The following is a 14,400-nucleotide window of genomic DNA, read 5'->3' as shown; positions in this document are numbered from 1 at the left end:
TTCAGCAGTTTTTTAAAAAATGAGTTATCGAGGCCCAAAAAGACATGAATGAATCTTAAATGTCTATTTGTTAAGGAGCCAGTCTGAAAAGGCTACATGCTGTATGATTGAAATTATATGACATTCTGGCAAAGGCAAAACTATAATGATAGCAAAAACAAAAGCCATTACCCACCCATCAAAACTCAGGCTACATCGTTGCTTATAAACAAGGTCAAATTTGTGTCTATTTTGAAATATGGCATTCGTATTCATACTTATGGGTTTTTTTTGTTTTAATTTATTTATTGTTTGTTTGTTTTGGTTTGTTTAGACCTTGATGCAAGTGCAAAGGAAATTTCCACATTTGAAGTTCACTTAGCTTTGCAGTTGAGAAGTTTCCACCTAACTTTCCATTGCAAGCGATGAATCTGCCAGATAATGACATGCTAAGGGCAAATACTGAGAGAAGGGTCTAATACTGTCTTCTAAGTGATCAATATTCTCAATTAGAATCATATGTTCCTGAGCGCTGTTGGTATTTGGCAGTACCTCTCTGTGCAAACAAACAAACAAAAATTTCAAAGATGATATGTGTTAACTCTCATTAGGGTCAACATTAACAGATGAACATTTGCAATTGATTTTTTTTTAATTTTTGTTGGGGTGGAAGGGAGGTAATTAGATTTATTTATTTACTTATTGACTTACTTACTTACATATTTATTTTGAAGTGGTGGTACTGGGGATCGAATCCAGGCCCTGGTGCATGCTAAGCACATGCTCTACCACTGAGCTATAGCCTGCCCCCAACAATTGATTTTGCTCATAGAGAACACTATTTTGAATGCCAAATTCAGCAAAATCCCTCTAAAAATTTCTTTATTTTCATTAGTGCATCTGTAATTCAAAATGCTATATTTATTATAGATGATTATTATATTTTGAACATCAATGAGAAATCGTGAAAATTTATTTTCTCTCTTGTTATATACCTACATGTCTCTGGACCTGCAAATTTTAACATATGTACCATGTGGCCTTTCACAGAAAAAAAAAATTTGCTGATCCTGTTCCAGATAGTTAAGTTGTCCAGTACAACGTCAGATGTCTGGAAATAATAGACAGAGAATAATTTTAGGATAATTTTGCAAAGGCATTAGTTCTCATCCTAAACTAGTATTAAAAATTTCGAGTTTAGATTAAAAGGGTGTTGAACAGCTTGGAAAAGTGGAGGTGAATTAAGAGTTCCATAAAATACAGTTGACCCCTCCATTATATAATCTCAATTTCCTGCCGAAACCAGAAAAATAGCATAGAAAATAAAAGACTCAGAGAGTAGGACAAAATAATCATTAAGTCACCTGAAATTTGTTGTAGTTGTTCTTCGACTTTTGCCCTAGACTCCTGCGTGAAAGAGAATGGGTTCTTGGCGGATGGTCAAACTGAAGAGGTTGGGAGATGATTTCGCAGAACGTGTCGTTTCTTTATTCTTTTACAGAGTGATGAAAGCTCAGGCGTCACTTGAAATCAGTCTCCATGGAGATTTTGATGTGGAAGAGAAGGAGATGATAAGAAAGAATTTGCATTCTTGCAAAATATTCCAGAAATGACTCATCAGGAACTTAAATATTACTTATATTTATAATAAGTATCTGTATAATGCGATACAGATGCAATTTAATCTATAAAAGCCAGAGCTGCTTAGCTGAAAACCTTGATAGCGCACTACTTTGGGCTGTCCATTCCGTCTACCAGGGCGGTGAAGAGGTTCATGCTCACACTTGAGCCTCTGATGGTGGACCATGGGGTGATCTTGTCCCTGATGCAAGACATGGCACTTATCAGCATACACCCCGGTTCCATGGCACAGGACACATTTAAGTGTGTGTGTATGTTTGGTGGTGATTTTTAAATTGATAGGAAAATTCCCAGAGAGTTGGTAGAATCTTCTCTCTCTCTTCTCTATAAATGGCTGTAACTGGAAGACAATATTGGAAAGGCAATACATGACTTCCAGAATTTCCTTACAGGGCTTCGACAGTAGGAGTACATGGTGGGGATATCCAGATGGTTTCTGGTTGCAAGAGTTCTCAGCTTCTAGAAATCCCTATAGGAGTGTCACCTGTTTGAGAAACGCCACCTACATAAGAAAAGTCAAGTACTTGATGTACTGCAGAAACTTAATTTCAAATAAGAGGTGAAGCGAACCATATGAGCCATCTCTTCCTCTCCCACTGTCCTCATCCATCGTTAATTTAAAGAGCTGAAAGGAAGGGAGGATCTAAGGAACTAAAAGCACTCCAGCCTCTCCTTCCCTATGAAGACTGTCTCACCCTGTGGCGTCTCTTCTAAAAGCCCCACTTCTTACCGCTCATTCTGCCCCCCAAACAGCCCAACCTTAATCATTTCTTCTCATATAAGCACACTAACCACAACATTTTCCCTCCCACCAGAGACCACTAATTCTAACTTTTCACCTTTAATCAAGGCAGACCACTTTTTAAAAATAGCCATCCTGTAACACGTAGAGCAGGAGGAGGGCTCCGTGTCAGGACCGACCCCAAGTGGCCTCCACCCCCGTTATCCCCAAGGCTTCTTGACAGGTCGCGGGTGCTGAGTAAAATGTTGGAGGCCCCAGAACGCCTTTATTCAGCAGGCTTGCCTCCAGTGATGGCTTCCAGATGTGGGGAAATGTTTTAAAGTCTGTGGCCCTCCACACATCATTAGGCCCTTCCAGTGTTTCCAAAAATCTGTAATCACCGAGGCTCTAACAATTTGTCTCCATTCTGACATTCAGCAACAGGGATTTCAGAGAAACGAAGGAAGGTGTGTAAGACGACTTCACAAATAACACCCTATTTCAGAAAAAAAGGAAGTCTGCTAGTATTCATGCGCCCCAGAGTTGTTTAATTTCATCTACACAGTGTGTACCTTCCACTTTGATACCCCGCCCTCATTCTCTCTCTCTTATGCACACACATGCACACTCACACCCCTAACATTTTAATGGTTTCTATTTTTTCCAGTTCTCATTTCTTTTGGTGGCGGTAGGGTATTATTATTAATCATTTTCAAGGCCAGCCCTCTCACCTCACTGCATAAGGAAAGCATTTTTGTCACACTAATCTCTGTCCCCGGCTCAATCCCTTAAAACCTTACAAAGTGTGTCAATACAATGAAAAATGAGCCCATTTTCAGATATTTCAAATTCCTATTTCCCACCTCCAGATCCTACTGAAAAAAAAAAAAAAAGCAGGAAAAGAAAAACCTTTTGCCTGAAATTCACACTGGTGTCAGTCACGTCTACTTTAAGATCAAAAGCATCAGAATTACTGACTTAATTGTTCAGTTCCTAGTCCGTTGAACAGAGAAGACTGTATCCCGGACTGTCTAAAGGGAGGAAAGTATTCTTCATTCAGATGAGCATCTATGTTTACTGTATCATTTGATGTTTAGAAAATGGTGCATGGGGCGGGAAAGAACACCAGAAAATACAGCCTCATGCTGGAGGGCTTGGCTGGGGAAATCCTTCCCGTGAGAGGTGAAGCCCGCCGTGCATCCAAGGCTCCTCTGCCCAGGGCACAAGCTCCAGCCTGTATTAAAGGTACCTGCTGCTCTGGGTCATGCCTCATTTGTCCTCACCTTGTAGGAACTCCCGAACGCAATATCCAGAAAATATAAAGGGATTTAAATGAAGGTCCATATGGGGAATGGGTGAGGAAGAGGGAAATTGTCTTTTATTTTATTTTTTTTTTGAATCTTTCCCCTGGATCTTCCGTCTGGTAACAATTTAAGTTCTGAGATGCCTATATGAATACTTTCACAGCAAATGCTCTGCGGAGAATCTGTCAGTTTATACTCACCAGAAATAAAGCACAACTTAGCAGAGAGATGCTCAAATGTGAGCTCAGATGTGGGTTTATCTAATGGAAACACCATGCTATTCCTGCCTTCACCTGGGCTGCGGCCACTCTGCCCTTGGGTCTAACTTCTAAGGCAAGAGGGTGGGGGAAAAACGGCTTTGCGGAGATTTTAAATTGTAAATATTGAAAACAGCGGCCATGGATTTGATAGACTCCATCTGTAAAGCAGCATTTAAAGGCGAACAGAACGCCCCACTCACAGCTGATTTGGTTTACGGTAGGAGACAGTTTACATTCTCCAACGCAGACTGAAATAAGATTACACTGAATGCAGTGATATCCTGAATTTTAACACATCTCTTTTTAAAAATATCATTTTCAGATTTTTTCTTAACGTACCTACAGTCTTTACCATTAAAGTTTATAATTCCTCAATGACTTTGCGGAGACTGCATATGCAAAGAATTAGGGGACAGGAGCCAGAGGGAGCCTGGAAGATATAATTTACTGGAACCTCCTTGTCCTAAAACATCCAGGGCTCTGGCCACCCAACTGTCCTTTATTCCACTGAACGTCCGCCAAACTTAAATACAAACGTAAAGGTGTGGAATGCTTTCCGGGCAAAGCATTTCAAAGTTTTATTCTTCCTTGCCCTTCCTGCCTCCCTCCCTCGGAGCTTTTCAGATTAGCAGGAAAGAAGTATGCCCGTGTGGGCAGCAGAGTGACCAGTCTTAGTACTGAAGTCTCCTGTCCTGGGACACCAGAGACTTAAGGCAACCAGAAGAGTCAGTCACTCTAGAGGCACCACAGTGGCTTTCTTAGTTCTCTCCTTCTTCAAGGTTTCCCACATGGCAACCAAGAGGTCATGGCGCTCTGGAGATAAGCAGCCTGCTGTCAATGTGTGTCATGCCTCGTGAGGTTTTGCAACAGATTTTCTCACTTTTTACCCAGTCAAGGGGTCTCAGAAAGGAGATTGGGTCAAGCCGGAGGGAAGGCGCAGAAGGTGCAGCGTCCCCTTCTCACAGAAAAGGATATGATCACAAAGGCCTTTCTAATGGGGAAGGTGGGTGAGATCCTTCCATTGTTCCTTGGTCCTGAAGGCTTCTCAGAGCTCACGGGAGCCCTTTCCAGCTTTTTCTTGCCCAAGTTCCTGGGGGAATGGACTGTAAAAAGTTATCCACGTTTTTAAGGCTTAAGCTTCCCCCCAAGGTGAAAATAATGCTGTGTAAAGAGTAAATGGCAACCAGGTGAAACGCAGAAAAATGAAATCATAATGTGGCCATAAAGGTTCGTATTCTGAAGTTTGACTCTAGCATGTGTGTATGTGAATAGGGGTGTATGTATATGTGTGTAAGTTTGGTGGAGGAAGCAGAGATTATACAAGGTGCCGTCATATTCCCAAATTTTAGGTGATTTCCTCTTTCCCAGAACCCAAAACGTGGTAGTCAGAATTGACAATGCATTGACTCTTTCTGGGTGAAGTGTGAGCCGCATAGCCCTGTCGCTACGCCTGTGCAGCGTCACTGGGGAGAAGGCAGCTGTAGCCTGCAGGAAACAAAGTCCTCCGCCGCACCAAAGGCATCCTGGGACTGGAGCTTTTCCCTCCATTTTTGGTGGGAACTTGATCACCGCTTTCAAGAGGCAGTTGTGATGGATTTTCCCAAAGATTGAACCAAGAAGGGCCCTGAAACTCCGGGACACAGGGACACACCCCTCTCCTCCTCCCCAACGCTCAGCCAAGGGATTTGTTCCTTGCCCTCTCTTAAGACTTTATGAAATGTGTTCTTTTTATTCAACTCAAGTCTTGAGCAAAAAAATATATATATATTGTTCTGCAAAACAGGCCAGAAAACTCTCTCCTAAGAATTTACAAGCCACCTGTGGAGTTTCAAAGAGGTTTCAGATGGAACAGTCACACGCCAGGATTTCCTACCACGGCCAAGACTGAGACCTGCAAAAAGAAAAAGAAAGGAAACTCAGGCTCTTGGAAATCATGCTTCCTGACCTGGCACTGAAACCTTCCTTCAGCACCTTAATAGAGGTTTCCTGGCATGTTTTGGTCTCTGTCGCATCAGGCCTCATTTGGTTTCCACCACCATTGGGAACCAAAGTCTCTTTTATATCCTCCTGTAAGTGACAGGATTCACAGAGGAGAAATTCACACAGGATAAGAGGGAGGAAAAGCATTCTCTTGAGAATGGTTCCAGAAAGCAGAGAGGAAGGAGCCTGCCTGCCTGAGCTGGGACCCGTTCAGGCTTGTGCTCACAAGACATCAGCTACGTCGTGCATATCAAAATTGTCAGCAGAGAAAGCTGGTGGCCTTTTTCAAGCACCAGGCTGCACATTCACAGGTGGGCGGCTGCCAAGCTGTGCTCACCCAGCACGCTCAGCCTATCAGCTTCCAAAGGTGGAAGTCGAGCCCTGATTCTGAGGACATCTCAAGGTTCAGTGCCTCCTGGGTTCTCCCAGCTGGAAGCACTGCACTTGGCATGGACAATAAGAAGCCGAAATTGTGACCAGTGAACCAACCCCACCCTCATCCCCACCCTCTCAGATGACTCCCACCTCGTTTCTTGCCAGGCTCTCTTACCCAGAAAGCCCCCTCGCCCAAGGGACTTCTCCCTGCAGTCAGGATGTGGCTTTTCTTTTTTGCCCTAAATGACCTAGATGGTGCCCGCGGCCACCTTTTCCTCCCACGGAATCAGTCTTGATAATATAATCCTTGTTTCCGAGTACTAAGACCGTTAGTGCTGTGCATTCCCATGCATGATCTATGAGTCTCTTTGGGAGGGTAAATTTATGCAAGGATCATGTCATTTGCAAGGCATATGGCTGAAGGGAGCTTTAGTTAAGGGATGGTGAACGAAACTGCATCAGGTTTTGCTTTGGCAAGGACACCAGATGGATGCCTTTATGATGAAGTGGGTCTCCTCCAGCCTTTCCTTTAATGCAGGTCTGCAACAGGTGTTTCCTCTAAGGCAGATCTGTTTTCCATAACATCAGAATGAAGAAAGATGTTGTCTGTGACAGCTTGTGTACATAGATCATGCTTTTATTATGATAGAAAAGTGTACAATGATTTATTTGCTACTCTGAGTCAAGTTAAAATGTGCTTGGGAGAAGATCATCTTCCATTTGCCAAAAAAGCATTTAATATCCAGACCAAGGGCTTTACTCATTATGGGAGGAAGGGTGGGGAAAGGAAGAGTTACAGGAAGTGGCAAAAAAAAAAAAACAGAAGAAAGTGACCAGAAGCAAATTAGTGGCCATTGTTGTGGACTTGGATGCTGAGGACAGAGGGCAGGAAGCCACCTCTTGAAAGTAACTTGGGTACATCACACCAGCATCTGAGGGATGCTGTCTTGAGAACTACACCTGGAGAAAAAAATAGCAGGTTCTGCTGAATGAGTAATACAGCCAGGTCTCCAAATCCTGATAAAAATCAAAACCAGATTCGGGTCTTTGGTGTGTTTCCTTCACAAGCTTGGCCTAAAGCCATCACCGTGGTCCTGTCTCACCACCACCATTAAGAGACCCTTTGTGGCTCTTGGGATTCTAGGTTGGGGCTTATGACATGGATATTTAACCCACCAAAAGTCACGTTAATTTGGATGAACAAGATAACCCATTTTGGTCAAAGTGACCTTGAGGCTTATGTTATGACATCTTCTGGCTGGGTAAATGACGAGACTCCACTAAGTTTGTAGGTAGGTCTTAAATGGAGAGAAAAATAAAGGACTTAGTCCTTGGCTGATCTTATTAGCAATTAGCCTCTTTACTTTTCCAAATCCTTCTCCAGTGACCCAGTCCTCCTGCCCCAGCTTCTCTGTCTGGGTCCTCTCTCTATCCCGTTACTTTAGGTCTGACTGAATGATCTAAGTTCAAGTTCCTATGTCTGAAAAATTATGACTTAAGGTAGCAGTTTAGAAACTAACCTGATTAAAGAGAGCAAAATTATTCATTGTTATGTTGGAGTCTGAGTTTGGGGACTGAGTGTTGAATAAGAAGAAGTGTTAATTCACAGGGAAAACCCTTAACCCTTCAGCACAAAGAGCAGTAGGTCATATTAATCCAGGATGTATAGTGAAGTCTCACGGGAGAATGCTGTCAGAAGCTTCTGATTCCCAGGGCTGAACCTATAATGTGACATAGTACAGTATGCAAAAAGGTGTTTCAAGGCATAGTAACATGTTTTTAAATAAGCTCTTAAGTAAATAGTAAGTAAGTGTGTGAAACACTTGGATTATACAAATTTTAAGGGGATCTATTTTTCCAAGACTCTCAGAACCTTTCATTTGCTAAGACAGTGTGGTGTGAATTTCAAAGACGGGATAGTTTTCTCAAAATGCACTTCCTCCGGATCCCTCCAGTTGCTAATACTCCATGGAACAGGTATTTTGGATAAAGTATTTGTGTTAGGATTGGGTGGACCAGTGCTGTGGCAACAACCATGAAATCACAGTGGCTTAGCACAGCAACAGTGGATTTCTTGTTTATGTCACGTATCCAGCACGGGTCAAGGAGGCCAGGGACTCTGCTCCACATAGTCACTCGGGTACTCAGGCTGGTCATGCCTGCAGCAGGTTAGGAGGGAGCCCAAAGAATCACAGGGGGGCTTCTCCCTCCGTCAGCCATCACTTCTCACATTTCATTGGCCAGAACTAGTCACATGACGACCCATCTGCTAAGGCAGGAAAGGAGAACTGAAAATTGTGAGCACCAAGGATCTCAGTCCCAGCATGATATTAAGGTGTCAGCTCTACGGTTTGTCAACTCCTTGACTTCTATCCATAAGTGAAGGGGTGTTCTTTAAAATCTCTGAAAGAGACAGAAATGCTCACCAGATATTTCAGTTGCTTCCCATGTTCCTCAGTCCCTTGAAGTCAACAAGAGTCATGTGTCTCATTGTGGCCAATGAAATGTGAGGGGCAATGACACGGTGCTCTGGGTCAAGGCAGTTAAAAGCCTGAGCTTGGTTCCCTAGCCTCTTTGTCCTCTCTTGCCTTAACAACAGAGGAGGACACATGTTCTGGAGGTGTGCTCTTAAGAAGGTAGAACCTCTGTTCCCCCGAGACTCTGCGTGGCTGTGTGTAGCAGGGAAACCTGGTCACCGGAGTTAAAATATATAGTGTTGGTGAGAACCAGCCTGTGTTGTGTTAAGTCCTTGGGACACTGAGGTTGTTTCTATAGCCCACGCCTAGATTCTCTTGACTTGATCAGGTCCTTTCTAATTCTAACCTTTCTGTGATTCTTGAAGGCTTTCCTTTCTTCTCTGACAAGCAAATATGCATTCCTCGGGATCTGAGCGGGATTTGTTGAAAGATCCTCCAGCCCTTTGGTGACTGAATGTATGACATGACTGTGCCTGATCGCAGTGTAGGGGGATCTCAGGCATCGCTTTGCCAAGACTTAACCGAGATTTGAGCAAATTTTAGTCAAGTGCAAGCCAGTAGTGGAAGCTATAAAAGAAGCCAAAATGCGTGTAATAAGTAAGGATATTTCAACAGAGACCCATAAGGAAAGATATGGAAAAGAGAGGAGAGGAAAACAGGCCAAGAAGAAAGAGGTGCCACTCACGACCTGATCTCACAGCTTTTTAAGTTCTGTACTCAGGTGCACAAAATGCCTCTCACCATTTCTCCCAAGCAATAGTAACATCGTGACAATAGCAAAATTAAGAGCAGAAATAACTACCTTCAAGGCACATCTAATCCAAGGTAAAAAAAAAAAAAAAAGACTGGTGTGTCTGTTAGGCATACACGCACACACGCGCACACACACAAACACACACACAATTCTCGTTGGCCTTGGCCCAGCGTGCTCAGTATGTCTTCAGCTATGGAGGCATTCAGCCCTCGGTGTCCTGCCGACACGGAGTCTCACGGGCACGAGATCGTTTTCCCCGTGGTGGTGTTCAGTCCGGGCTTGAGGCGCTAATGAGCTTGACGCCACGCGTTGTTACACCGGAGTCCCAAGCGTTCCCAGGCTGACTCTCCATTCTCCATCTTTAGGGCTTTTCTGTATGAAATGGAAGAAGAGTCTGACCGCCTTGACAGCAGCGGCATGTTTCACTGGTGCAAAGCCACGCCTTTGGACAAGGTGATTCTGGTAGGTGATCTTGTAGCAAACCTCAGATAAAAATAAAGCTCCTCTTAGGGTAGATGACGTCCTCCCACTGCCATTTCTCTTCATAAACTGTGAATTCTGAAGGGAAAACACATACCTCACCAGCCATCAGAACGGCATGCGGGGTAACAGAAAGGGCCTTTGACCAGGGCCGTGTGGGTCCGAGGCTGGAATTTAAGACAATTACATCAGATTCTCCAGCTTCTTTTCCCCTCCTTTGACTGTTTAGCTGAGTCAGTTACTCAGAATAATGTTCTCCTGAAAATTTGCTGTTTTGCTAGGAAATCTAATCAATTTAAATGCACCAGGGGAATGTGCCATTTACAAGAACTCTGCAGTCTTTACTTTCTTTTTTTTAAAGTATATGAACATTTTCTGAATTTGTTGTTTTTTTAAAGTTTTGCTTTTCCATAGGATTTTTGCTTACAGCTGGCTGTACTTACACTCAACACATTGGCCCAGAAGGTATCTTGCAGAGGCTCACGCCTCCCACCCTACACAACACGAGTGAAGCCTTACAGATGCTAGATTCCTGTCTCTGCCTCTTTCCTCCCAAGGAGACAGACTAACTCATCCCACCGAAATGCCAGCAACTAAGATGTAAAAGGCCTTGTGTTCTAATCCAGGCTCTGACACCCGCTTTCTGGAGCCCCGTCTAGTCACATTTTCCACAATAGGAAACTCAGGTGTAATCTCAGTGGTTTACCTTGCAAGCACTACTTGGTAAATTTAACGACTCAAGGTGATTGCTTGCAGGTTGTAAAAGTCTTATACAATTTTTTTCAACTATGACTTATTGATAATTCTGTATTTTTCTTGCTTTCCAGAAGTAGTGTAGTTCACTTGTTTTTTTCTGTGACACACACACACACACACACACGCACGCATACATTCCTTGTGGTTTGGTGCCAATGTCCTGACAGAATACATTCCAATTTTTGTAAAAACATGATCAGTCATTTGATCAGAAGCACAGAATTGTCAGAGCTGTCATATCAACTGGAAAACTATTAGTGTTGCTGAAACTCACCATTTTAGCAATTATGTCTTATTCCAAACTAGGCAAAATAAACATCCGTTGAGCAGGAAGCCAAACAGGTTTTCAGTGGGAGGGAAATCTTGAGAAAGGTTGGGAGGTTGCTTGCAGATGGAAGCATCCAAGTCACCAAGAGATGGAAATAGCAGACGTTTTCTTATTCCCTACTTACGAAACCCGCAGACAGGCTGCGAAGATAGATGCTCCCCTTATGACTGTCCATGTGGAATATAGTTTAGAACAGCAACTGAATCTTTGGATAAGTTTCGAAGGATTTTTAGTTTAGAAACTTCTAAGGGTTTTGAAACTGTGACCATGGACGAGAAACGTCCAGGTTGCAAAATCCGGGACCTCTTTGAACTTGGTCTAGTTTGCAGAAAAGTCAATTGGAAATTGTCGATTTCTTTCTGGGAGCAAACAGTGCCTCCTCCTCCCTTTCTCCCCAAAGCCACCATCTTTCTCAGTTGGGAGACAGTTTTGTGCCACAGTTTCTTGGAGAAATTGCCTCTCTAGCTGTGCCCGTTAATGCAGTCTGCCGTGTGTCTCGATCCTAATTATTTAGTTCGACTCAGAAGAGCAATTGCTGGACTTCCGGCCTGTTATGTAAAATACTGTTAGAGGCTTCATCATTCAAGTGAAAAGTAATGGAATTAGCTGGAGACAGTTATTTAATAGATTTGGTTAAGATTCATACCGCTCTCTAGGAAGGCTCTCCAGACGAGTAGGGCCATTTCCCCTCACGTGGCCACTCCCTTTGGAAAGTATTTCCCAGTACACGCTGATTTGAAAAACGAATTGTTGAGATGTCCCATGTGACTTATTTATCCTGTTAGATTTCAACAGCCCCTGTTTCATAGAAGCTTGTCAGTTAACCCAGCAAAGGACTGGCATAAGAAAGACTGATAACATCCCTTTGAAATAGTCTGAGTCTGCATGTGCTCAGGAATGTAGAAGACGGAATTCAGGAAGTGCTTGTAAATACATGTAACCAACACCAGCTTCCAAGAGTCATCTTCTGAAAATCTAGGAATTCAATGGGAGTCAGATCAGATTAATAGTTATTGAACAAATCAGAAGGGTTGGGCGGGGGGAGATGTCAAAAAAAGTTACCGAGCAACAGTTCATGAGTTGAGTGCTGTAATTTTAATGTATTATTTAATTTCCACAACAGAATTAACTTTTATTTATTTTTCAACCATTTGAACTTAAGTTGGGAGTCAGAGAAGTGAACTAGTTTATTCGTAGTCATGCACTAATGACAGCCAGAATTCAAAATCAGTGTCAAGCTACCCCATCCCAGCCCCGGGAGAGAAGACATCGACTCGTTCCCTGAAAGCAATCAGATGGAGGCTTAAAATAAGTTTCCTGCAGGAATATCATTCCTTCCTCTAAAAGTTACATTTATTGTTTTTCAAAGTCCCTATGAATGTGGGGGGAAACCTAATCTAAATATTCGCCATGGATATTATTTTGTCTTCAGCTTAGAAGTACAGGCGAGATGTTGTTAACAAACTCGTCCATGCTGATGAGATCGAGAGACATGGCCAAGTATTTGGGATCAAATGGGATTTTTATAACTTTCCAATTTATTTTGTGTGCTTTTCATGATAAATTTCCTTAACCCTGGAGTCTGCTGAGTCCGTTCAGCATGGTAGGTGGAACCACATGAAATTGCCAATACTCAACCATTTTCAACCCACAGAAAGGCAACTTCAAATGGTTCAAACTAATACAGATATTCACATCTGTGAAAATCCACTGAAAACTGCAACGTGTTGAGATGTAATTTTCAGGGCTCACTAGAGGACAGGAGTTTAGCAATGGAATTTGGAATGTTTCCATTTTTCATTGAGTCGTCCAGTAAGCACATCCAAGGCAAAAAAAAAAAAAGTAATGAAAATGAGAGATAGTCTCCTCATTTGGTTCAATGATTTCACACCTGGAGAAATGATGCTAATCAGAGTTTTGACTGATACACCCCAGGCTAATAGGAAAGTGGAAAAAGTGAAATAAGAAGGGACACCACAAAAGATGCAAAGTATAATTGCCCCACTGTGAATAAGTCCCATTTTTTATGAGCAGTTTGCAAAATTCAATTATTTTTATGAAACTGTCCCCGTGAATGTAACTAGAAGAGTTGGGATGTGGGGAAGGAGCCTTGTTTAAGGGACTCTCATCTTGTTTCTAAAAATGACCAGACTCTGGCCTGCTTCTACTTAGAAACGAACTGACAAGTCAAAGCATGAGTTTCGGAACCACATCGTAGCATGTGTCTTTGGAGACGCACACTCAACACTGATGGGGCTTCGGAATTTCGTCATGCCACTGAGAGCTAGCTGCTACACCCGTCAGGAGCTGAAGGACATCGTGTTCGTTGGCTCCGTGGATTATCTGCAGAGAGAATGGCGGTTTCTCCGGAACTTTCCCCAGATATACATTCTGCCTGTAAGTGCCACAGAGGGGATAGCGAACATTTATAATCATAATAACACTAACAGTACTTGGGTCAATAATGATAATAATAGTAACATAGCAATAGCTTGCAGTTATACGGTGCTTACTGGTACCAGAAAATGTTCTAAGCATGTGTTCTAATTTACACATATGGACTCACTTAACCCTCCAATTAACCCCATGGTGTAAATTTTCAAGATGTTGATTGAACTTTAAGCACAGACAGTAGCCTGTCCAAGTTTACACAGCAGGTAAGTACCAGGGTTGGGATCCTGACACATTTCATGTTTTACGTTTAGAGCCATGTTTTGTGGCCTTTATGTAAATCAGAGTTTCTCTGCGTTTCTGAATCTGATTCTGACGTGATGGCTAAATCTAAGCTGATACCAGTCAGCCTTTGTGCTCTGACTTTCTCATCCTTCCTGGAGACTCGTCTTTTATGGAACACAGAATGCCACACGGTCCTTGATAATCAAGATGTATGAGAAGGAGGAAGTAGGCTCACATTTCTGAGAAATGGGTCCATTGTGGCATTGTGGTTGTAATTGTGTTTGCTTGGAACCTTCGTAGGTCTGTATCCCATTATATGCCTCCATTTCTTTGGATTTTTGTATATATATATATATATATATATATATATGTATATATATATATATATATATATATATTCAGTGTGAAATGCACCAAAGTGTTTGATTTTTCATGAAATAATACTAGCAATGCTATGTTTAGCATTGCCAAAAATATGTAAGGAGTATTTTTCCAACTTCAAAAATGGCTGTCTCGTGAAGCAATTTATATTAAACTTGCATAAACTTCCTTGCACTGCCTGCCCCCTTACACTTGTCCATAGAAAGGAAGAAAAGAGAATGACAGAGGCTCCTGTTCCAGCTAGCATTAGGAACTACCAGTATTAGAGTGTAAGCTCCCTGCAGGCAA

At 42.5% G+C, this 14,400-nt stretch overlaps 1 protein-coding gene across 3 annotated transcripts in view; it reads left to right on the top strand.

The window, feature by feature from the left end:
* Nucleotides 1-14,400, top strand: part of KCNU1 (potassium calcium-activated channel subfamily U member 1) — a 223,339-nt gene that overhangs the window by 189,922 nt on the left and 19,017 nt on the right. For all 3 annotated transcript variants that reach the window (XM_072950280.1, XM_072950278.1, XM_072950279.1), the window contains 2 exons: nucleotides 9,857-9,953; nucleotides 13,228-13,452. In XM_072950280.1, coding sequence (XP_072806381.1) covers nucleotides 9,857-9,953; nucleotides 13,228-13,452 — 322 coding nt within the window. The remainder of the gene's footprint in view (nucleotides 1-9,856; nucleotides 9,954-13,227; nucleotides 13,453-14,400) is intronic.

The sequence above is a fragment of the Vicugna pacos genome, chromosome 26, assembly GCF_048564905.1.
Source record: "Vicugna pacos chromosome 26, VicPac4, whole genome shotgun sequence".
Classification (NCBI taxonomy): domain Eukaryota; kingdom Metazoa; phylum Chordata; class Mammalia; order Artiodactyla; family Camelidae; genus Vicugna; species Vicugna pacos.
This window is presented reverse-complemented; position numbering and strand designations above follow the sequence as displayed.